The sequence below is a fragment of the Leuresthes tenuis genome, unplaced genomic scaffold (genome assembly GCF_036924035.1).
Source record: "Leuresthes tenuis unplaced genomic scaffold, fLeuTen1.0.hap1 SCAF_17, whole genome shotgun sequence".
NCBI lineage: Eukaryota > Metazoa > Chordata > Actinopteri > Atheriniformes > Atherinopsidae > Leuresthes > Leuresthes tenuis.
In genome coordinates, this window is record NW_027325371.1 from 12,560,528 (window position 1) to 12,585,175 (window position 24,648).

Below are 24,648 nucleotides of genomic sequence, written 5' to 3' on the forward strand. Positions count from 1 at the left end.
GAATGCATGAGGATGCTATCCTCCATAGGATGTTGCAGTGACGCCCATCATCACGCTTAACGGCAGTTAAATTTTCTCATCGTTTGCGTTTGGTTGACTCAGAGTCTTGCTTTGGTCTGCTGAGATTTATCATGCCAGGCAAAGGGAAATATTCAAATCAGAATTGCAAACGCTACAGCTGTCCCGATGCCTGTTTTACAGTGATAGCTGTCATAGGTTGCAAGAGTCGACATGTCTGGACCAGACTTTATGTCTTGCATACGAATCTGCATTTTTTTTCTCGTCCTTTGAGCCCATTAGTTCCAGGTTGCAGCGCCTGCAGCTCCCCTTTCTCTGACATGGTGTATGTAATCCCCTAGCATGTTTTCTCTGAGATTGTAAAAAAAAAAAAAAAGCCTGGCATGCACATAGACAGTTGATGGTGTCGCCATCTCTCCAATCTCTGCACATACAGCAGGTGGTGCCTTGCTTCTGTGAATGTTAAACTAGCAATTCATGTGGGCATTAAGCTATTCCAGTGCTGTCGTCATGTGCTCTGTTGCTGTCGTTTCAAACTCGGAGCAAAACGGAAAATGGGACAGGAGACAAAGTATGGGGGAGGAGGGAGACAAGGAAGCAAAGCAGGGTGCATCTTTCTATCCTCAGATGAACCCGGACTGGTTGAGTGATTAATCATAGAAGTTGTATTGAAACAAATGTAGCCCCCCTTTCCATTTTATTTATTTTTTTAGATTCAAACTGCCACTCTGAACACTTTTTAGTGCCACATCACTTTTGTTATTATGGGTGTATGGCAGACACTGCAATGACTAACTACTGAGTGGCTTAAAATATTTATTTTAGGAAAACCCATACTATATATTGTACTCATTGATCATAGTGCATTTATAAAATCTCCTTAACTTAAAACTGATGAGCATGAAGTAGTTTTTGTGTCCTTGGATGCTGAAAAAAACTTAAAGTTGAATAGAAGCGTCTGTCTGAGATCCACCAAGGAGCAAAGTCAGCTACTAATAATCCTTATCATAATCAGCATTATATGTGGTTAAATCAAGTAAAGGACTGTTATTATTTATTTGGACAGGATTTATGTAGTTTTTATGTGTCGTCCTTTTCTTTCTTGACAGAGACGGGTGTAGAACATATCCTTTTGAAATATGCATACACTTACAAAGGGTGCTTAGAACTGTATGGTGCCTTGAATGGAGCTTCACTATGTCTTACCTTAGCAAAGCTGTTAAGTGTCTTCTTAAAAAAAAAAGGCACACTGTCTATCACTGTTGCTTTTAGTTTTCAGTGGAGCAGCTCAGCCTTAGTTTTTGGAGCATGTTGTACAGACACCCTGTCCTCATGCTGCTTTTTGCCTTATTCATGTTATGCAAGAGGTTATAAGAGGTCTCTGCTGTGCAATGTAGGGAGCTCTTCCACTTCCTCAGCACTTTGCTCATTCTGAGGCACTTAAGTGTGTACGTGTGTGTGCTCACTGAACTATATCCTTCCTGTTTGTTGCAGGGTTCACTTTTTTTGGTTGTTACAGCAGCTTGGTCATGTGTGCTCTTGAACCCTATAAAACAAACTCAATTCCTCAGTGTTGCTCGTTGGTTGTATTCCTTTTATTATTTTGGCATATATTGCACTCTAATTCACTATGCTCTTTCACTCATGCTCTCCATGTCTTTAAATCTAGGAATGGATCAACAATGTTCGTGCTGGCTCTTTTTCCTGCCAGGGGAACCACATCAAAGCAAGCTCCAAGCTGGTGGCTTTCAATACTGAGCAGGCTGGTATGGATATAAATGTATAGTTGAACAGCAGCACTTGCCTTAAGTAGAGATACATCTCCGCTGTTTCTACTTTTTGCCCTGTTCGAGTTTGCATTCAACCAAGTTCAGTTTGTTCTGAATATCATAGTCAGTAAAATCAATTCAAAAGCATGATCCTCAATGTCCATTTCAGCTCATTAGCCACTCTGTGGTTTCTGAGAGTAAATTTGAAAGATAAGGTCCCTCACAAAACTCTGATAAATGCTGTGTATGGCTGATAAATGGTGATACTGACCAAGATTTGCATGTGCAATCTTCTTAATTTGAAAAAGTATGATCCATGCCATTTTTTATATATACTGTATATATATCTGTACTGTGTGTTTCTGCAGGTGGAGGTATGGTGGGCTTGACTTCAGTCAAACCTGGTTCAAATGACCAGTGGACGGTCACCCAGATGTCATGTCATTCTGGTATTTTTGTATTTTTTCTTCCTTTTTTTCAGCCTGTTCTCATGAGACACCGTGTTTGTAATATTTCGGGGGAATTTCATGTCTTATTACTATGCTTTTTTATTTTTGAATTTTTTTTTTACTGTATGTGTGTAACTTAACACCTTATTCTCTTTACAAATGACATCCTGCTCTGGAGTTTTATCCTAACCATTTGGTTTGTCATTTAAAACAACACACAAAAAAGTGTGTAGAAATTACATGTGGAATGTGCAAAAAACTGTGCGATATTTATTTGTAATTATGTGAGATCACATTGTTTTAAATCAGCTGCTTTAACAACAATTTCAAAAGTGAAATATAGATACTATATACTCCTTCGAAAAAACAGACAGCTGTGACCCAGATCTGCTTTTTAACTTGCATCCATTTTCTCTCCTTTCCATCAGATCTGTTGACTGATATGGACTTTTCTCCTTTTGATGAAAGTCTCTTGGCAACCTGCTCCAGAGATGAAACGGTGAGTTTTTTAGCGTCCTATTTCCTCTTCACCACTTTCATTAATTTATTCGTTCCTTTCATCTTGTGTTTTCCTCCCTCAGTATATTTAACATAATTTCATTTTCCAGCCTTCCAAGCTCTGTTGTTCTTGGCAGCGCTTTGAATGCAACACGAACCCTCTTTCAAAGAAGACTCTCAGCACATTGTTCTTAGCCACAGGTGCTCCAGCTCACTGAATGTGCTGAGAGTGGATCTGCATCTTCAAATTCAGCAGCTCGGTTTACCTCACAGACTTGAGTCTTGTGTCAGCAGGCCATATTTTTTTCACCAGTCCAGTTTGCTGACTTAACAATGAACTCATTATTATTCGGCCAAACTGATTTGTCGGGAACCCTGATCCAAACCCCACATTATTCCGTGTTGTTTCAACATTTAGAGATAGTCATGACTTGACTCTGAGCAGAGTGATCATAAACATGTGTGAAGGAGAGGACTGGCACCCATATGCGACGACTATTTCCTGAGAATTTCGATGGTGAAGAGAAAAGAAGCCATTGCTTCATTCCTTTCCCGCTCTCTGTGTGCAGGTGAAGCTGTGGCGTTTGTGTGAACCAGAGCAGGAGCAGCCCAGCAGTCCAGAGCTGACGTTGCATCCGGGTCAGGGCAGGCTGGAGCTGCTGCACTTCCACCCCACCTCCTCTGGCTTGCTGGCTATTGGCACCACTAAATGTGCTCTGATTTGGGACACCAGTCGCCACGGTGCACCGTTAGCAGGTAACTGCAGCTGGGAAAAAAAGGTTGAAATGAAAGACATATGTCAAAGTCGTTGTGCATTTTGTACTGTGTCTTTACATGTAACATTTCAGTCTCTGTCAGTTAATCTTCAGTTTATTTTGTGGCATGTTTTGTTTCTGTGTGTAACATTAGCATATATGCAGAATGAGGGGGAAGTGGTTGGTTGCCCTTTTTTTTGTTGAAGAATGTCTGACTGACACTGCCTACGTTTTACAGCCCTGTGGCTCTGTCTAAGAGCTGGAGCAGCAGAGGTAATGTTTTAATTTGCAGTCCTGATCCCAGTCTCCCTGGACTGGCCTCAGGATATAGTCACTATCCTCTGGCCTCACCCCCCCCATCCCCTCCCCTCCCACAAACACTACACTCCTCCTTCACCCATCCCATGACAGCTGGCCTGGCTGCTGCTGCTCACTGCTGACCCAGCTTTTCATGAGCTGTATCCCCCCCCCCACAATGTTTTTCATCGCTTTCATTTGTAGTTCTTCTCTCACGTGTGGTTAAGGTATATCATCTAAAGGCCAAAACATCTCTTTAACTGAGCGTTGGTTCTTGTAGTATGTAAATGTCTTAACAAGTGCACCCTTCATTTTTTATTTTTCATCTGTTTGGTGTCACTGTGAAACTGAACAGTTTACACAAGCTGCGCTGTGCTCACTTTAAGGCACTGCAGTTTTATGTGTAACATGCTCAGAATTTCTCACGTATGCCTGAACTGGAGGGTCATCCTTCAGCGTAAATCATCCATACTTTTATTGTTGTGTTTTCTGAATTCTTTTTGCTTGAATTATAGCTTCATGTCCTGCGCCTCATTGACCTCTTGAGAATTCTGTGTTTTGTATTTTTTTGTCTTGTCTGTGTATGTGCCGTTGCTTTGTGTTCATTATGTTTGTTGTCATGGTATCTCTTTTTCTGAGCTTTTCTTCTGTATTTTTAATTTTTTTTTTTTTTGTTCCTACCTAACCTGAACACAGTGTCTTTCCTTTTTCTTATTTCTCTCACTGAACGTCTGTGTGTCTGCAGCTCTGGAGCAGCACAGCGACCAGGTGCAGAGTCTGAGCTGGAAACGGGATGGCTCCCTGCTGGCATCTTCCTGCAAGGTGAGTACAGCCCACCATGTACCGCATGACTCGTGTTCAATTCAAAAGCTGTATTTTTTTTTTCTTTTTTTACCTCAAGCATTTAAAGCCCATATGGATCAAGGTCTGATTGCTGCAGTTGCAGTCTGTGACCACTAGATGACGCCAGTGCCACACATTGAGCGACCTGTCTATCTTGGGCTCATTTAAAGTCCACAAGGGTGATTACTCATAAAAAAGGGTGGGAATCCCATTACACAATGAATTAGGAGTTGGTGAACAATATTTTCTTGGAAAAAAGGATAAACTTGGATAGCACTTAAATTTAAAGATTTAATTACCTGTTTTGTTTTTTTTTTTTTCAAATTGTAATAGTGACGCCAAAGTAATTTATAGAGGGCCTGAGGAGATTTTCCTCATCAAATTGGGAACTGTAGTCACTTGGAAAATAGGACGTTAAAAATAGCAGCAGGCTGCGTGTGAAGGTTTAATCTATCAGGGCATTAAATTTGCCTCCACCTTACCTGACCCCTGAATTTTGGTGCACGTTTACTCAGCTTCTGACAGCTATCACCTCTTTCACACGCGTAGAAATGTTGTAGAACACAGGGTGAAGAAACCGATCTAATTGCTTCGAGAGATAAAGTGCATATTTATGACTAAGGGGAAGGCGAAAGAGGGAGGTGACGGGAGTGGGAAGGGGAAGAGAAAGAGGGGATTTGTAAGTTGTTTCATTGGAGGAGCCAGACTTTTTCACAAGTGGAGGTTAAAGGGATGTTTTATTTTTTCAAGTGGGGTTGTATGTAGTATTTATGATTTGTTAGTGTGTTACCTGCAGATGACACCAGTCTTTGGAGAATCAGAAGCTTTCCCAACAGGCGAGTTAAAGTTAAAAACCTTTTTGAATGGGGCCCACTGGTAAAACAAGCTTTTTGCGATCGAAAACGGCTCAAACCTAAAAAGTTGTATTGCGGCTCGAGCGAAGGTTACATTGTCGATATTCACACAGACTCACTTCTGCATCAGACAGTTGCCATAAAGTCGGTGTTTAACGCTGTTAATATCAGATGGTGAAAGATTCTCTTATCTGGTGGCCCCATTCTGAGTGGCTTTTAGTTTTAGCTCACTTGTTACTAAAGCTTCTGATTTTCCAAACTAAGAGTGCACCGGCTACTGTCTGAACTTCTCATTGCATTTGCTTCTTTTCTAAAACAAGACTCAGAGGCCCCTGGTTTATACATCAAACAAGACATGATGTGCTCCAGCTACAAGCCAAACAACCTTTGACACTGAAATGCACCACGTGCATCTACTTAAATGATATGATTGTTGGTCAAGTTCCCCTTGTTTGTCTTTGCTCTGACACGTAACAAATTATTCCACCAATCATGAGCTCTGCTCAAATCATGACATCCCTGACAGAATAATCGTCCTCATCAGAGCTACCAATACTGTCAGCTTCAGTGTAGCCTAAAAGAACAAGACACCGGAGAAGAAAGTGTGTATTGGGGAACCGAGGGGCCTCCAAGGGTCCAGCTCTGTTGGTCTCTGGTGTCATTTAACTAAAAAGGCCCCATTCAATCTCTCCAATCCAAGTTATTAAAGCAAATAGAGCTCGCCAACATGTGGGTTCAATCTCAGGCCCTCCTATAGGGTAAACATTGGGGCACAGGGCTTGGTTGGGGGAAGATGAAGAGGAGACCACCTCCCTAAAGAGCAGGAATCATGACAGGCCTCATTTGGACCTGGAGAGAACTATATTTATGACACTCTTTTAGAGAGAATGGCAGCATTCAGTAAAAGGGAACAAGATCCCCAGGTAGCAGTGAGCAGACGTGGAGGCGAGCCTGTGTTTACCAGAATGATGGACAGGAGCCGGTGGTTTGCTTTTCAAAAATTAGGTGTTGTTGGATTTGCGGTGCACTTTGAATTCTGAAGGTTACATAATAACAAAGTTCTACACCATGCTGTATTTCCCCTGGTGCAAAGGATAACTGATGAAGATCCTACAGTCTCACAGGGCCATTCGCAACAGGCTTTGACTCTGGTAACCATGGGAGACTGGGAACAGCAGTCTGGCAGCGCTGTGTGTTTGATGAGCTGAGCGAGTGACAGAGAGCACCCCTGGGTGAAGATTCCCAGCATCTGTGTGTGTTTACGCACATGTGAAAGTTGTGTGCAGCAGACCTGTGGTGAGAACTCATTAACAGCAGCTTGAGAATGAGGCTCCACCTCTTTGATTAAACAGCTGCTGTCTCAGCACACACACAAATACAAATGCACAAATGCACACACGGCCATCCAGGCCCTCCCATCTGTGCATTTATGAGTTTAGGTGGTGCGTGTTTTTTATATGTTATTGTTATAGGCTCAAGAGAGCGTGTTTGCTTGTTTGAGTGTGTGTGGTTACTTGGTGGACACATATGTAGACGAATAGCCCCTCGTTTGTGTGTTTGCACAGCCAGATAGTTTCTTCCCTGATGTGTTGTTTACGCTGGAAGCCTTTAGATGATATGGCACACAACTGATTTATGTTTTTATATATATGTGTATGTACAGAAAAGATGTGTGTTTAGTTGTTCTTCATTACCAGTCACGGAGTTGGTAAATTTATGCAGCTCGTGCAAGATTTTTCAGATGATAGTTGGCTGTGGATTAGTTTTGGCCAGTGCACATTTTGATAACTTCTTTAGTTTCTGCTTTTTCCCTCAACATATGGCATTTTAGGACATCAGTTGGGGTTGTTGGAAATGATTTGGTCAAAAGAATGGATGAATTAAGACATTAATGTGCTCATGCTGCAATAACGGAAATAAGCGTTTGCAGCAGCCCTCTTTGGATATCTACCAAAATAACCAGAGGAGCCTATCAAAAACATTTACCAGTGAAAGGTACTCCGAAGGATTGCTTACAGAGGTGGCTTGGGCCAAATTATTTTTTTTTACAGCAGGTGGACTCTTAACCAAAAGGTCATGAGGAGGAAATGTGTATGTGCGTGTTTGTGTGTATTGCTCCTGGATTGCTCTCTGAGCCTTTGGCTTTGTCCCAGGTCACAGAGGCCCGAAGACATAGCTGAGGGGCATCATATTCGTGGGTGGGCTGCACTAACACACACAGACAAGATGGACAAGCAAAAAAAAAGAGAAAAAAAGAAGAGCACATTAGTCAAAAGCCCTGTTTGCTATTCAAGTCAAAACTAGCAAATAGATCCCCTCTTTGATTGCTGAGAGGGTCCAACTAAAGCTCTGATCAAATTCTTAGACAAGTATCTCACCAAGATAAGACAACCTGCTGCTGTTAATGGGAGACATATGATGTCTGAATCAATATTCAGTGCAGACAAATGATGCAGGGGTCCTCATTGTTTTCATGTCTGTCTGTGCTTTATTGTGTCATAGTCAGTCTCTTGATTCCCTTTGACATGTATATGTTAAGTATGCTCATGGTTTAGCCTAAGTGCTTATAAGTATTACCTTCTATCAGCTCTGTGTGTCAGCCTGGTGCTGTGATCACAGTCACACAGCAGTATTGAGTGACACGGCCGCAGACACGAATGTCCCACACAGCCTGGTCCCATTAGGCCCCATTTCCTTCCAATCACACAGGAGTCTTTCTGATTGGCTCCTTTGATTGATGCCGAATGTGTGTTTTGGCTGGTCGGGGTCATGGCTCATGAGGGCGCGGAGAGTTCACTGGACTGCATTTGCTAACGATGAATCCGTGCGATTACACTGATAAATGGGGAAACTTCTGAGAACTTGTGCAGTTCACTGTCTGAATTACACTGAGGTGCAGGGAACCTTTTGTTAATACTTTCAAGATGTAGCTTAAATATTTCAGATGTCAATTTAATTTGTTTGAAGATGATTCAGCAAACCAAGAAGCCTGTAAATCCTTCCACATTTTCTTTTAGGGTATTTGGAAATCCTGAACTCACACAAGCACTTTGACCTCATTTGTGTGCTGAACTTCTTATTCCTCATGAGTCTGTACACGTTATTTGCTACTGAAGCTCAGGTGCTGTTCATACAGATTGGACTGAGAATGAAACTCACCATGTAGACTTGATTTAAGACAAAGGTTCTACAATGTTTTGTCAAGATCATTTATACATTTCTGTCATCCATAACGTTTCTCTTTTTTTCTGCGCATGGCTAGGACAAGATGTTGAGAGTGTTTGATCCCAGAGCCCAGCTGACACCTGTTCAGGTAAGCCCCCTAAAAAAACAATACCACCACACTTCCAAAACAACAGGCCCCGGCTGTCAGTTGCAGATCATAAGCAAATCTTTTTATTTTTTCTCTCTTCACGGGATGGTTTTTCCTCAAGATTACCTTTCCCTATAGTAATGAAAACAATGTAGATATGGTTTAATTATGCTCTGGTCCTTGACCCCTTCATGCCTATTTACTATGGGCACAAATTTTTCCACGCTGCATGTAGTAAACATGTTGACAGTAACCTTAAGAGCACACCACTGGCTACTTTCAGTGACTCATCTTGCATTGATTTATGAATGTGCTGCACATGGTGCAGTCCCTACTCTCTACTTCCCACGGTACCCATCCCACACAAATCTAGTGTGAACCTCAGCACTCACGCCACTCTTTTTTTTTGCCTCTAATGTAAATCTCTCACCAGTGACCTCCAGGCTGAAGCCAATAGGACTTCATCTCAACCGGCAGCAATGAGGAAGTGAAGTAGCCGGGCATTTGTGTGTTGAGGGAAGATGAAGGGGCAGGGCTATAGAGCAAATATTCTCACACATTTCAGTTGCAGACCTCCCAGAGTGTTTTAATTACTGGGGTGCTCAGTTTGCCTCGTGGGCTATCAGGTTTGTAAAGATGAGAAATCCTTAAAAAACACTGTATGCCACAGTGGATTAAAATCAGGTCACAGAAATACCTGGAAGACACATCAGCTTGTATGGCAGTGAGAGGGAGCATAATTTTTGTGTTCATGCACTTGTGTGCATAAAAAGACTCTTTTATCTGTTTACAGTATTTTCTCAACCATCCGGTCTTTATATGTCGAAGCGTTTAAGACCTTCATGAAAGGTACGACGCAGGGAGCCAAAGAATACACTCCATGCGGATTCATTTCTTTGTGTGCATTTAGGACTGTATGTCTGTACAAGTTACAGCGTGAGGACTGTGCGGGTGTTTTTGTGTTTGTAATGTCAGCTGAGCCAAGTGGCTCTCCAGCCTCAATACTTGACTGTTGACATCAGGTGTGTCAGAAAGCATTTAATTCTTGACACTGTTTGGAGCTCTCTGACTGTTCATCAATCTGCATGACAAATGTATTGGAGTAATTCAAATAGAGTTTCACAAAAGCTGCATGTAAATCGCTCGATGCAGCCACGAGCTTGTTGTTTAAAACAGTGACTCCAGCGGGGGCGGCTGGAGCTCAGGAGGAGGAGCAGTCGTAGGAGCAGTCATCTGCCAGTTGGATGAGTGGCAGTTTGATTCCCAGCTTTCATGGATCACGTGTCAAACTGTCCTAGGGCAACACACTGAACCCTGTGTTGCCTCTGATTCATCCATTGGTGTGACTGTTTGTGATAGAGGAAAAAAAGCATTGTGTAGCGTGTAACGCTGTATAGACTCAGGCGTGCTGTATGAGTGTGTGTGAATATGGTTTGTAGTGTGAAAGCACTTTGAATGATCAACAAGACAAGGAAAGCGCCATACAAGTACAACCCATTCACAATGTATTCTATTACTATATCTATGATTCAATTAGACAGATGGCATTGGAGAGCAGTACATGTATGGGCAACAAAGTTCTGAGGGTCCAGGATTTTAAAAGAGAAATTAAACTTTTAATATTAAGTAAAGTTATTATCTGTGATCAGTATGAATGATGTAAAAATGTAAAAATCTTTTATTCACATATTCTTCTCTTATGTCCAAAGTTCATTGCAACCCAACAACAAACCGAAAGACCGTTTGGACTGAAATTTGGGTGTGTTATGCTAAAAGTCGCTGTATGGAGGAGAGATTAGGAGAGTGTTACAGAGGTCTGCTTGCTCACCAGTTAACTCCACACACTGCTGGTGCTGGGCTACAGAGCATTCACTACAGGGTCACAATTCAATTAAATCATTTTGACATGGAACTGAAATAATCATAGTTACATTCCTCAAAGAAATATCTGCTAATATTTAACTGGTGTTATTAGGGAAAAAGATAACACTCCACTTTAAATCTGCATATAACTTCAAATGTACCTGAGAATTATTTAAAAAAAATTAGTATGCAACCACAAAGAAGGCCAAATGAGCCGTTTAGTTTAGTTTTTATGCTTGCTCGACCTGACCATTATACAATCTTTCTTTTTGTTTTCTCTGTTGTTCCTTCATTTTTTTCCTGTCATTTTCAAACGAAGAATCAAACCGTCGTTTACCTTCCTGGGCCACCAGGAAACGGAATGCTTGTTTAACTAAGTCTATCAGTCTCTCAGCTATCCTCTCCCTTTAACTTCTTCCCAAACTCATATTAATCCCTCAGGTCTCCACAGAGGACCAAGATGTGCAAATGGGAGTCAGCACTCTACCCTCCTCTGCACGCAGCACATGACTTTACCACCTCAAACCATGTTTGAGCCACAGATCAAAGTTATTAGAGGCTTGCTCTGGCCTTTGGTTTTTGGTTCTTTTTCTTTCTTGTCCCCTGTCTGTATATTTGAAACACACGAGGCTCTGCATTGTGAGGTTTTGGTTTGGAGGCCTCTTGGGCAGAGCCTCACCCTGACAGTTTTCAGATGTTCAGCTGTCTTTCTGAAACTTCTCTTCGCACCCCATCTGCTGAGAAGTGGTTTACAGGGTGTGGGCAATGATCCTAAACACACTAAAACATTAGGAGTGCAGTAATTTGATTGGATAGAAGAGTGCATCCCACAAAGCTGTTCAGCACCATAAAAACACAATACAACCCACCATCTCTTATTGTATAAGTGGTTTCAAGGAGATTCCCCAAAATCCTTTGTTTGTGCTTAGTCTAAGAACATTGTCAAGCACTTTCTCCAATGTGCATTTTGATTGGGTTGTTGTTGTAGATGGGATGTGATGGAAAGGAAAGGCCTGTGTGGCCACAAAGTAAACACAGAAGGGCAGAAAATGGCCAAAGTATTTGAAATTGTAACCTCACTGGGAGGTCTTTTTGGCTTCTTACATGAAGCCTCATTAAGAGAGGCCACATCTCTTCTCTGAAAACATTTCTTCAGAAGGACATCTCAAGAAAAAAAACCCGGAGATCATTATTTCTCTTATTTGCATGACATTTTTCTACAGTAAATGATAAATAGAATGCAAAGTCTATAGATGCATTTTTAGTTTCAGTATTTGAGGGGGAAAAGGTACCAAATGCTTCCTTTTTTTTGGTATGTGGTTTAATTTATATCTATTGCATTTAATTTTCTGCCTCTGGTGTCTGTCTAACTGTCCATTGTGTTTGTCAGGGTACAAGCACACTTCCTTAAGTTTAGTTTCCACTAGAGCTACATTTAGATCAGGCAGCTGATAGTCCATCACAAAAGTTCTATTAACGAGATAATTTACATATCTCATTGAGTAGACCAGACAGTTACTTTTACAACTTCTGCAGCCCCCCCCCATTTGTCCAAGGATCCAGCCCCTGAGCTTGGACACAGTTCATGTGTGTCCAATGGTGTCCTGGTTCCATTCGAGCCTGCGTAGTTAAGTGGGGCTGGTTCATCTCTGTGGGTTCTCCCCCAGTCAGGTGGGGTAAATATAGGTCCTAATTACAGTCTTGCTTTTGCTGTATTTATGGGAAATAAGACTGCACAGGGCAATTAAGGTCTTGGACAGAAAGAGCAATGTATTCTGCATCTGTAATCAAGGCAAGTGTTGTATTTACATAGTTGGCACTCATGATGAAAAGTGTCTGCATATGTGGCATCTCTTCTCCTGTCCCACTGACTGCAGGCAATTGAGACAATTCAGTCTCCAGGCTTTCTTATTAAGGGGAAGGAGCTCAATGAAACTCAAACAAATTGGTGAAAACCATAGAGGCTTTATACATCAATCCAAGAGTCGGCCATTGGAAACATCTGGGGCATCAGTGAACCTCTCTCTCTCTCTCTCTCTCTCTCTCTCTCTCTCTCTCTCTCTCTCTCTCTCTCTCTCTCTCTCTCTCTCTCTCTCTCTCTCTCTCTCACTCGCTCATATTTTTGGTACGTAATGCACCATTGGGTCTGTCGGGCCTCGTCTTTGTTGGCTGATTCAACATGATGAATTCGGTCTGTCAGTGACAGGTGTCACTCTGATTGGCTGTTTAGGATAGTTGAATTAACTCTGTCGTACGTTAATGAGACATTAACAGTTTTATTTTTTGATGCATGAAGCTTAAATACTTGATAAAAGCCTACATGTATAAAACAATCAATATGATCCGTTAGTTTCAATTGAAATGCAGCTTTTTGAGGCTAAACTGATTAAAATACGCCAAACTATGTGCGAATAATGACAGCACTTGACACAAACATGTGTATATATATACATATATATATTTTTGTTACTTGTATAAATTACAGAATGGCAAAGTGGTGAATCATCTAGCACCAAACATAAACTTTTCTTTTTCTCTCTTTTCTATTCTTGGGTCTGCCATCCCTGTCATAACATCTCAATAGTGGCCTCTTGTTCTCAGATGAATTTCTTTCATATCTCCATATAGTTAGGCCTCCACCCTGCTTTCCTGTACTGGGCCACAAGGCTCCTTAGACTCATTCAGGAGAACAAGTACATGCTGACCTGATCTTAATGAGACACGTGCCTTTGTTGGCATTTCTCTCTACTTGCCTGCATCTTTTGATCTATCTCCAGTGTCTCTGTATTCGCTGAGTATGTGGTTCTGTGTGCGAGCGTGTGCCTGTGTGTGCACACCATGTGTGTTTCAAATTACAGTGCTGAAAATACTCCTCATAGTTGTTGGCCGCCGCTGGCCGTAGAGCTGTCGATTTGTGGTCGCTGGAAGAGGAGGGAGACAGGAAAAGGGAATAGTTTGCTGGACTCGAGGGGCCAGATTCCTCTTTTTCTGCACAGGCTTCTGCTGCTCAGGGTGAAATTAGAGAGGACCGTGGGCTGGAATGGGTTTGGACTCGATGAGGGAGTGCTTGGCAGGGCCAAAGAAAAGCACAGTGGTTTCAGCACTGTACCATCTTTTATACTTTTCCATAAATTACACAGTATGAACTCCCTGGTAGGTGTGTGTCTCCATTCTTGTGTTTTTTTTTTTTATGACGGGCATAATGAACTACATTAGTATGTTTGTCTTTTATTTGTGTCTTTACATTCTTGTGTGTGTTTGAGAAGTGTGAATATACATGGGTTCATGATCAGATTTCTCATTCAAGGCAGTATAACCACAGGCAGGCTTGATGAGCTCAGGCTGTGTGTATTTGGACTCTAACAGTCAGCGCAATGAAAGTCTTTGCTGCAGAACCATTAAGTCTGTCTCACTGATTTAGACCCAGAGGAACAGGTGTGACGGAGAAACCTTCAGAGAAATGAGATGAAACCAATTAATTCAGTTTTGTGCTCTGTGATGCTCTTCTTTATTCTTTTGTTGAACTCTGTGATGGAAAATGGGGATTAAAGTGAAAATGATATCTGTATTACAGATCAGTCAAGTCAGTCCATTTGTTGGCAAAGATGCTGAAAAGTCCAGCCCAATGACCTGCACTAGCAACATGTGGTTCATCTACATTTTTTTAAGTTGACTTAATTCAGTCTGGCCTAACTACACCTCCAATTCGTTCAATAGCCTGGTCTGACTTCTTATAAAGTCGCATGACCCTCATCAGCACTGTGAGAACCTGTTATCTGTAATGACTGAAAAACTGAGTTTCATAGTTCATTCTTTAGCATGGAAAGTGCTGCTGACAGCACTCAAGAGCTCAAAGACCTCTTAGTTGCTGTTGTAGAGCTTTCTGTCACATGGTTCTTACAAGCAGATTTAATTCAAATTCTTTATGGAAGTGTTTACTGTGAGATTTCAACTTTAATAACTTGTGTTTTTATAATATGCAGAGCTATAATTTCCTATGAAACATTAATGTTATGTGGGATTTGCCGCAATATATTTTTAAAGTACAGTTGGACACTGACGAAAGCCTTTTCTGAGCTTTGAGTCTAAATTTGTGGGAATGAAGTGCAAAACAAACCTATACTTTTCATAAAATGTTCATCAGATGTGCAAATTCCTGTCTTAATGTCAAAAATGCTCAGTATTCTGCTTTACCAACAAATTATTTCTCCTCAGCGAAGTCCTGTGCTTGCCAAAGAATGAAATTCTGATGCTTCCCGCAAAATGATGCTTTTTTTGAGTTTGGAGACTGTTTAATACCAACACCGCAGGGATGCAAAGTAAACACTGCGAAATGTTAAATAGAAAATGTCTGAGAAGAATGGCAGGTTTTTCCAAGAACATGTCACATGCTTACCCAACAGCAAGCTTTAAATTCCTGCCTCACAAGCTGCATACTTTAACTTCTGTATTTCTCTGTTCAGCTAATGTCGCTGATCATGACTGGACTGACATCACTTTAAGTTAAAGAGTTACTTTAAGCGATTTTATGGCCAGTCTCTCGTGCTGGTAAACCCATTGTTTTGCTGCTAAATATTTGAGTTAAATTCAGTTAAATTCAATTCACTTCAATACTACATATTTAATTCCTGAAGGGAAACTATATTGCTGTTGATATTATTAATGATGTGCTATTGTTCTAGATAGATTAGCCCTGCATTTCCTCGTCCTTTTCTGTTACTTCTCTGTCTGCCCGTCTATTTCTAAAGCTGAGTAGAAAGGTGTTAGCTCTTGCAGCCATGTCTTGGTGAAAAAAATAAAAAAATATTGCCACTCTGATAGTTCTGCTTTGAGCCTCATCAGGGTTCAAAGGTTGTTGATTTTATCTGCATTGATCTCAAACTTATCATGATGATCAAAGGAAGAAGTGGTTTAAATCCTCTTTTTCTTGCCTGATGTTGCAGCGATCGTCATGCTGCATGCGACTGCATTTATTCATTCTGTGTCTTAACATACATCAGATCAGTTTTCTACAGTGGCAGCTTTACCCATAAGTGCACATATGTCTCTCTCTGTGGCTTACTGCCCCCTCAGACCGCACAGATTTCCCTCCTGTGGTTTACCTTTTTGTGAATGCTCACCTTCTTTCCCAATCACTAACATACCCAGCACTTCATGCCTGTATTTTTCTCCATCAAACCCTGCTGGGTTCAGGACCTGGTAATAGCCAGTGGTTAACTCAGCCCAGATGTTGTGCCCCCCTCCCCCCGTTTTCTCTGTTTTTGTACTTTCATTCCATCTGGTTACTGGCTACTGCCCACTACCAGTCTTAAGAAATCTGCCAAAACTGGAAAGACCGATTCTTCTTGAGGAGACAGTATTTTATCTTGGATAGCTCTGTTAAACAGTGGTTTGAAATCTCAATATTCTGTTCACTCCTCTTGATGGAGTCTGTTTCAATTATGACTGATCCATCAAAGTTTAGTTTTATGACTAACTCCTCAGTGTGCTTGTTTTCTTTGTAAGCAATGTAATGCTGCCAATGGTTTGTTTTGGGTGTATAATTTAAGTTATGTTTTGTGAGGGATGGCTTAATGAATGTGGTATGGGAGGGGGTCAAGAAGTCCAGAACTGAAGGAGCTGGCGATTTGGAGGGTGAGATTTGAAGTTTGAAGAGGTTGAACTGCTTCAACTAGTGCATAGGTTTTGTCTTGGTAAGTGTGTGTGTTTGTGGGTGTGCGTGCTCTGTTGGAGCGGTAATGAAGATTTAAAAAAAAAAAGATTTTGGAGTGAAAGGGTTGGCGTGAATGCCAGCTGGCAGCAATGGAGTTCTGTGCTCACATGTGTGTGTTGTTTGTGAACGGAGGCCTCATTAGTGAGCTGACTGCTCTGGGACTCTTATTTTCCAACTAATTAAGTACCCACGCACACATGTGGATCACACCTGGAGCCAAAAATGCATCCTAAGAGTGAGGTGAACTTTTTTAATTTAATCGATGTAACGCAGGCAGATAAAGCTAAGAGTAAATATTCTGTAATGAATGAGTCATTGTTACAAGGTAAATTAGATCAGTTCATCTGGAAATCATTTGTTTAGGGAGATTTGTCATTTTTTTAATGGGAAAGATCGAATTGAATATTAGAAAAGAATCATAACCTTGACCTCATAGCTTCCAAATCAACACCGTTTCATCCGCTCACAAATTCATATCTATCCATGTCAGCTAAATGGACAAAACGTCTCTCTGGTCTTTGTTTAAACTTGGCAAAAGTCTGCTGCGGTATAGAATAAGTCTTTTTTTTGTTTGTTTTTATGGATGGATTTGAGTATTCAGCAGGGCTGAAGGGCTGTTTGTATGCAAATTTACTTTAGGATTAGGGTTACTGTTTGGGTTAATAAGTGAATATTAGTCCTTTAGTAGTTACCATGATGCGTTAAGTACACAGAACGCTAATTCGATGCTACAATTGAATGATATTACAACATTCAGACTTGAACTTTTAGCAGTGTGGATATTTCATCTAGAGAGCTAGTGAAATATCTAGAATCAAAAGCAAAGGCTGACCTGTCAGACAAGAATCTGCTCTCTATAATATGGTGCCGTAGGCCTCCAATGCCGAAAGTTAGAGCAGGGACCAATATGCAGCTGAAACCAACCCCGAGTGCCCCGAGGGAAATAAAGTGCAGCCTGAGCTCCATCCGTAGCTGGGCAAGATGACCTTAGTTTGACCAAAGGCTAGTAATATTTCAATTATCTTTGTGAGCACAGCCTGTGTTTTCCCCATATGTTGGCCTAATTAATCATAGTTATCTCTGAGGTCAGGATATTATGCTTCACATAAGAGGTGAGTTTGAAGAGACTCAATCTGGCGCGTTCACCATGTGTTTAACCCACTCTTTGATCCAGGAGCATTTAAAGAAAAACAAAAATAAAACTATGTGCACCACTGCTTGGTTTCTTACCACAAATTATGTTTTTCATTCTTCAAAATGCCAGTATGTAATCAGTTCCTTGTCTTTATATGGTATAGACAAAGCTGTTAGAATAAGCTTACCCTAATAGATTCTGATGTCAAACTCATTAGTGGTAAAAGGATTAACAGTTTATTATGAGATAATTATGTCAGTAGACATAAATGTGCAACTAATTAAGCGTAAAGATTATAAGATTATATTTTGCTGAAACGTTATAAATGGAAGCCATAAATCACTGCTGGCAAACATTTTTTCACATGTAACCCCAATTCTGAAAGAGTTGGGATGCCGTGTAAAATGTAATGATGCTGTTTTTATTCAACATAGAAAACATATTAAATGTTTAAAGTGACACATGTAACTATGTAATGAAAAATATTTGCTCATCTTGAATTTGATGGCTGCTACACATCTCAGAGAAAGTTGGGATGGGTGGGGGGGGTAACAAAAGTCTGGAAAAGTAAGTGATATTTATAAAAAAAAAAAAAAAGGGGAGATGGAGAAATATGTTGCAACTAATTCTGAATGTTTGCAACAGGTCAGTCACGTAATTTAGTTGAACAACATAACCTTAAAAAGGCCAACTCTCTTAGAAGTGAAGATGGGCAGAGGTTCAGCCATCTGCAAAAAAAACGTGTCCATAAACTGTGGAATAATTTCCACATTATCGTCCTCAATGTCTAACTGCACACTTTTAATATTTTCCACCATCTACAGTATGTAATATCATCAAAGATTTAGAGAATCTGGATGCCCCAAGGCATCTCTTTGGGCTCTCAGGCAGCACTGAATTAAAAACAGACATGATTCTGTCATGGAAGTCACTGCGTGGACTCAGGATGATTTCCAGGAATCATTGGTCATCCACATATCTAAATTTCCTTTTGGAAATCATGGACACCACAACATCTGGGCTAAAGAGGGGAGGAACCGTTGTCAGACTTCAGTTAAAAAGCCTGCGACTTTGATGGTGTGGGGATGCATTAGTGCCTACGGATCTATGAACTCACACATCTGGAAAGTCACCATAGATACTGAAGGGAAAATACAGATTTTGGAACATATACTTCCATCCAGACAACATCTTGTTAAACTGCACACTTTACCTATTTCAACAGTATAGTTTTACTAGTTTAACACATTTGGTGCATCATGAAATGCAAAATGCAACAGAAAAGACCCTTTTATGGGCTGTTGTTAAAAGAACAGGACATGTTTGAGATCACATTAAACTTTTTTTACTTTTTTTTTTTTTATGTAAAAGTGAAATGTGATCAACATTTGAATTTTTTTTTTAATGTTCTATATTGTGACTAAAACATTGGTATGTGAGATTGGAAGTCATTGCATGATGTTTTTTGAACTGGTGTGGGCATGTTTACATCACACTGGATTAGTGTATGATGCAGAAAACAAAGCTTTATGCAGCACCCTGACAGAAGTGACCCCTGCTCTGCCTTACAGCGCTCAGTGCTGTTGCCAGGCCATACCTGCACTGGTGGTGTTTTTCTTCTCAGGGACCAAAGAAATGCATTCTGCATTATGTAATGCATGCAGCATTCTGTAATGAGTTCTCAAGAGTGGGAACTACTGAAGATAGAGGGCCTGAAAATCTGCCACACACATGTCGTGTCTTTTCCAACAAAAGCCAATTTAGGTCATCTTTTACTAATTGAGCTTCTTAAGACAACAGGTCCTGCTGCAATTTGTGGTTTCATGCTAGAGCTAAATAGATGTTCTCCCTGAGTAAATCTGTTGATTGTAGGGGAAATTTAGAGCCTGTCATAGCTTGGAATTCTTTGCTTCAACTTGATCAGCAGCAGGTGGTTGAGATGTTTGTTAGCACAGTGACAATGAGGTGATTAATCAAGCTGTTGCTCAGCAGCCCCGTGCCCTGTTGGCATCAGTACTTGGGCTGTGGCCATTTGAATTATATTCTCTGTTTAAAACTTACAAGCAAGCATGTTATAAACCTTACTTATCTCAGTTTAGACAAACACCTGCTATGACAATTCTATACATATTATATATGCACATGATTACACATAGATGGCACACATGACCATAGCATGCCTTGCACACATGTGCCCCATTGAATATCAATGTTCACAACTCAAGTTTCTACACAAATGTGTGGGGGCACTTTGAAGATGTGAAGCCTCTCTGATGTGGTTTCAGGGAGGGAGTAAAGTCATGCAGCTGTACTCGGTGCAGCTATCAAAGAGCCATAAATGACAACAGGCCCAAGAGGCTGCTGAGACTGAGGGGCTTCATGGTGTCTCCAACAGTATAAGCTGTGGGTTGTTTGCTTCTGCTCTGTCTCAATCACCATGTCTTCACAAGATCCTTCCCTCCCAAAGACTCATCTCTGTTTTTTTGAAGCAGGTCTGGTGAGCAGATTCTCCTCAGCGCAGGGTGTCAGGATCCCTTTGCGGTTGTCAGCAGCATCATTCCATCCTCTGTCATTAGTGCCCTATCCTGCTCCACATATCCCTGCTTTCATTTAAAGGACCAAGCCACTAAGTGCATCTCTAGAATATTCATTGCTTGAAAGCCAACCACAATTACCATCAAAAACTCTGGAGAATCTGGCTGGCTAGTGCTTCTTTTGGACTGAAACACAGATTTGGGGAATTCAGTGGTCCCGTTAATCATGTTAGTTCCAGGAACAGACAAATTCTGTGCAGCGCTCTGATCCAAAACCAGCCTCTGTGACCTTGGGTAGTTTTGACAGAGGGAGGCCGCTGCCAGTAGGCAAAGTGCCATTGGTGCCATTCTCCTTGCAGTGCAATGAAAGTGGGTCCACTCTGTTGTCTCCGAGTTCTCAGAAACTTCAGTCTGGACTGGTGCAGTTGGCTTCTTAGATTCAGCACAGCTGAATTAGCACACAGGATTGGTAATCTCATATTTTTTGCATCTTCAGTGTTTCACTTCTATTAGAATTGCATTGAAACTGAGTTGAACCAAAAATCAAAATACAGGTTTACTCAAAATCTATTGAAAATCATCAAGGTTTTTAGTGTTAAGTTTATGAAACGTGTTATGAAATTCTAGTGTATAATTCATGACTTTGGTAATAATGCTATACCACTGGATTAAGGGAGAATTTACTTACCATAATTTGACCCCTCGCTGTCAGAAGTGATTCAAAATCAACGAAAACAAGATATGATCCACGGCTTGATCTGTTTTATGATTGATGGTTAGAACATACTGTGTCCTACTGTGTGTTATTGCTGAATACACTGAATATAGTCGAAGGCAAGAACTCCCTTACCACAGGCAAGAAATATAGTGTAAAACTTTCATCTTTGCTTTGGATGATTTATTTATTCATTTTTTTTGGAGTAATGTGATTTAAAAACAAATAATTTGTTATGTAAAGTTTTGATCTTTGTAAACTTTTTTTTTTTTCTTCTAAGGATTTTAGAGCACTTTTTGACAGGAAAGTAGGCAGAGATGGAAAGAGAGGAATGACATGTGGCAAAGGGCACAGGCTGGTTCTTTATCCTGAGTTGGCTTTGTCATGGTCCTTAAGCCTCTAATCATGGGGTGCCCACATAACCAGTTAAGATTCCTGGCGCTCTCATATTTGAGGATTTGTTACAGATATAAGATCATGAAATTGCCATTCATTTAGAAAAAAGGGAATGATAATGGTTTGAAAAAGAATCTATCCAAAAGTCAACATGTAAATCTGCACGCCATTGACTGCAAAACAAAAACTGCCTTTAAAACCATCTCTCAGAAAATGACCTTACTTCTCACTTGATTTCTTACTGCTGCAAATATTTTCTTAGTAAGTTTATGGTCTCTATCACAAGTTTTACATCCTCTTTAATACAGCATGTTGTTATTTTTAACATTTTTTCCCTTATAAAGTAACATACGCTGTCTTGTGACTGAAAAGCGTTTACCCGTGGATTTGCATGGCCTCCAGAGTTCACAGTCAGAGCCACCACTGGCTTGTGATACCTGATTTCAAAGAGGGAAGATGGGGATGTCAAAAATGCTAATATGAATCTTCAGAATTAGTTTGATTTCAAGGTTTTGGGTGACATCCGCTTGGCCATGGTCATCTGTTGTTACAAAAATGAGCTGTCTCTTATGCTAAAGGCACCTGTAGGGTTTAAACTGTATCTTATTATCCCCAACATTGTAAATACTTTCAGACAATGATAAGAGGGGAATTGAAATTTAGTGGATGTTTGAATGGATAAAACACACAAGATATCTTTCAATCGCTACTTAAATTAAGGAATAGCAAAGTATGAGCTCTCTTGATTGACATGATCCTTTTCATTTAGGAAAGGACATGAATCCAAAGTCTATTGAGAGAGTAAAAGTCTGGCTGTAGTGGAGATGTGCCAGTTTCCAAAAGGGTATACTGCTGGGAAAGTGGGGCCTCTCTCCCTGCAGCTATAGCATTTATACATTTAAGGTCAATTTTCCCCTCCTATGTTTAAAATTTGCCGGCAAAACCACACAACTTATCCTTCGTGGTCATGCTCATCTTATGCTCTCTTATACTGAATTTTCTCTTTTTCCTCCCTAATACTTAGACATTCTGTTCATTATTAGTTCAGTCCTTCATGGCCCAAAAATCAACTGATAACTCGTTAAGCCTCCCTTTTTCCCCGTATAATCTTTTTTCCATGATGTAAACTGATTCCAGGGGCCAGTATTTTCCTGCTCTCTTAAAACCCAGGATGACGTCTTTGTGGCAGGCAGAAAAGTTGGTGCTGATCAGTGTTGCCCAAAGTCTCCTTCACAGAAGATGCTGCTCTTCAATCTCTAAGCCAAACTCTTATAGATTGAAATCTTTCTGATTATCTCTTCAATTTGTTTTAGTTGGTTCTTGTAGAAAAAAATCTACATAAGCAAAAGCACATGGCAGACTTAACAGTGTTGAATGTTAACTTAAATTCAGTAGTTTTTTGTCGTATTTTGCACGAATAGTGAAAAAGAGCATTGTGAGCTATACATTTAATATATTTCTGCCATCGGTCATAATGTACACTGAAATCTGCTATCAAAAAACTCAAATTGACCAATATCAATGAAAAAATAAACAACAAAGAAGCTGTTTAAAAGAAGCTGTTTAAAAGAAGCTGTGTTTAAAATGAAAATAAAACCAGAATGCAATAATTTGCAGATATCGTTAAACAATCATTTATTCACAATAGAAAACATATCAGATGTTGACAGTGACACATTTGGCTATTTCATGAAAAATATTTGCTTCTCTTGTATTCGATGACAGCTAAACGCTTAAACAAAGGTTGGAGCAGCCGTGTTTACTTCTGTGTAGCATCCCAACTTCTTTTAACATCGGCTGGTGAATGTCTGGGAGCTGAGGAGACCAGATGCTGGACCTTTGCTAAAGGAATTTTGACCCATTCTAGCTGCTCAACATTCCGTTGTCATATTTTGTATTTCATGATGCACCAAATGTTTCAGCAGGTGGAATGTCAGGACTGCAGGCAGGTCATTCCAGCATCAGGATCCAACTATTACAAAGTCATGCAGTTGTTATAGATACAGTTTGTGGTTTAGCATCATCTTGCTAAAATTTGCTTGATAAACTTCACCTGAAATGTGTAATCTGGATGGGAGCATAAGCTCCTCTAAAGCCTGTATATACCTTTCAACATTGATGGTGCCTTTCCAAATGTTCAAGTTTCCAGCTGTTGGCACTGATGGCTATTGAACTGAGTACTTTCAACAAGCTGGATGGTCCCTCTTCTTTTTAGTCTGGAGGTTTGAGTTTCCACTTTGCCTCTGTCCATTTTTATATAGCTTTGGTCCAGACGATGAAGATGGCAGCGTTTCTGGATCATGTTCACTTGTATGGCTTCTTCTGTGCTTGTTCTTTGATGTAACTTTTACCTCAATTTGTGGATGGCCTGGTGAACTGTGTTCACAGACAATGATTTCAGGATTTCTGCAGTTTTCTAAACCTTTCTCCATCTGAGAGTCTCTGCCCCTTTAAGGTGCTCTTTTTCTGCCCAATGATTTTACAGACCTGTCATCAATTAATTTGATATTCAGCATGTTCCCCCAGCTCTTTTCTTTAGTACTACTTCCTCTTCTAACCATTTGTTCCCCCCATCCCAATTTTCTTTGTAGATGTGTCACTATCATTTAATTTGAGATGAGTTCATATTTTTCAAATGGTAAAATGTCTGAATTGCGGTTGAAAAATGTTCGTTTATGCTTTTCTTTGTCTAATAGTAATACTTTGCTTTTATTGCCAATTCTTTGATTGTGCATACAGTTTTTTTTTTTTAAACAAAAAGTAACCGTACACCTCGTAGTATAGGAGATCTAAGATATAAGATACACATGTAGCATGTGGGGAGTGTGTTGGATGAAACTGAAGAAATGCCCTCTTGATCCCTTGAAGACTGATGTGCCTTCTGTATATGTTCGGTACAATATCCTTGTTATCATTTTTTATTTCACACACTTGTTCCCATCAAAGTTAAAAAAGAAAAAAGGGAGATGGGGATAGAAAGAAAAGAAAAAGATAAACGGGTCAGAGAAAAGACTTCTGGATATCCAGTTCTAGCTGGATGCTATATATATATATATATATATAAAAAACTTGGAAGCAGTCCAGTCTGTAAACCCTTCCCGGGGGTCTTGCCCGGTGTCTGCAGAGTAGACCGAGACCCAAAGCTGTCCTCTTTGTCTTTCTGGCTCACCTCTCAGCTCGATTCGCTGACAGAAAGGAAATGAAACGAGGGAAAAAATGATTGCAGGAGAGGCAAATATACAATAAAGATGATGGTGGTTAAGTCTCTCAGGTGAGTCTGTAGAAGTACTTATATCTAAATGTTCACATTTCAGAATAGTGACATCTTTGATTTCTGCTGTTACAGCTGCTCGATTTACCGCCTCATCATTCCATTAGGTTCTACTCTATGGCTCAGTTTTTGTGACCTACCTTGTTTGTTTTTATTCTGCAAAAGTAGAGACAGTATGTAAAGAAGTAATAAGAAATGGCAGTTTGTGGCCTCTGGACTTTCAGG

General features: G+C 40.4%; 1 protein-coding gene across 1 annotated transcript in view; it reads left to right on the forward strand.

Moving 5' to 3' along the window:
* Positions 1 to 24,648, forward strand: part of coro7 (coronin 7) — a 106,389-nt gene that overhangs the window by 395 nt on the left and 81,346 nt on the right. Inside the window, exons 2-7 of the mRNA XM_072368050.1 lie at positions 1,688 to 1,784; positions 2,156 to 2,236; positions 2,665 to 2,735; positions 3,304 to 3,490; positions 4,532 to 4,608; positions 8,746 to 8,796. Coding sequence (XP_072224151.1) covers positions 1,688 to 1,784; positions 2,156 to 2,236; positions 2,665 to 2,735; positions 3,304 to 3,490; positions 4,532 to 4,608; positions 8,746 to 8,796 — 564 coding nt within the window. The remainder of the gene's footprint in view (positions 1 to 1,687; positions 1,785 to 2,155; positions 2,237 to 2,664; positions 2,736 to 3,303; positions 3,491 to 4,531; positions 4,609 to 8,745; positions 8,797 to 24,648) is intronic.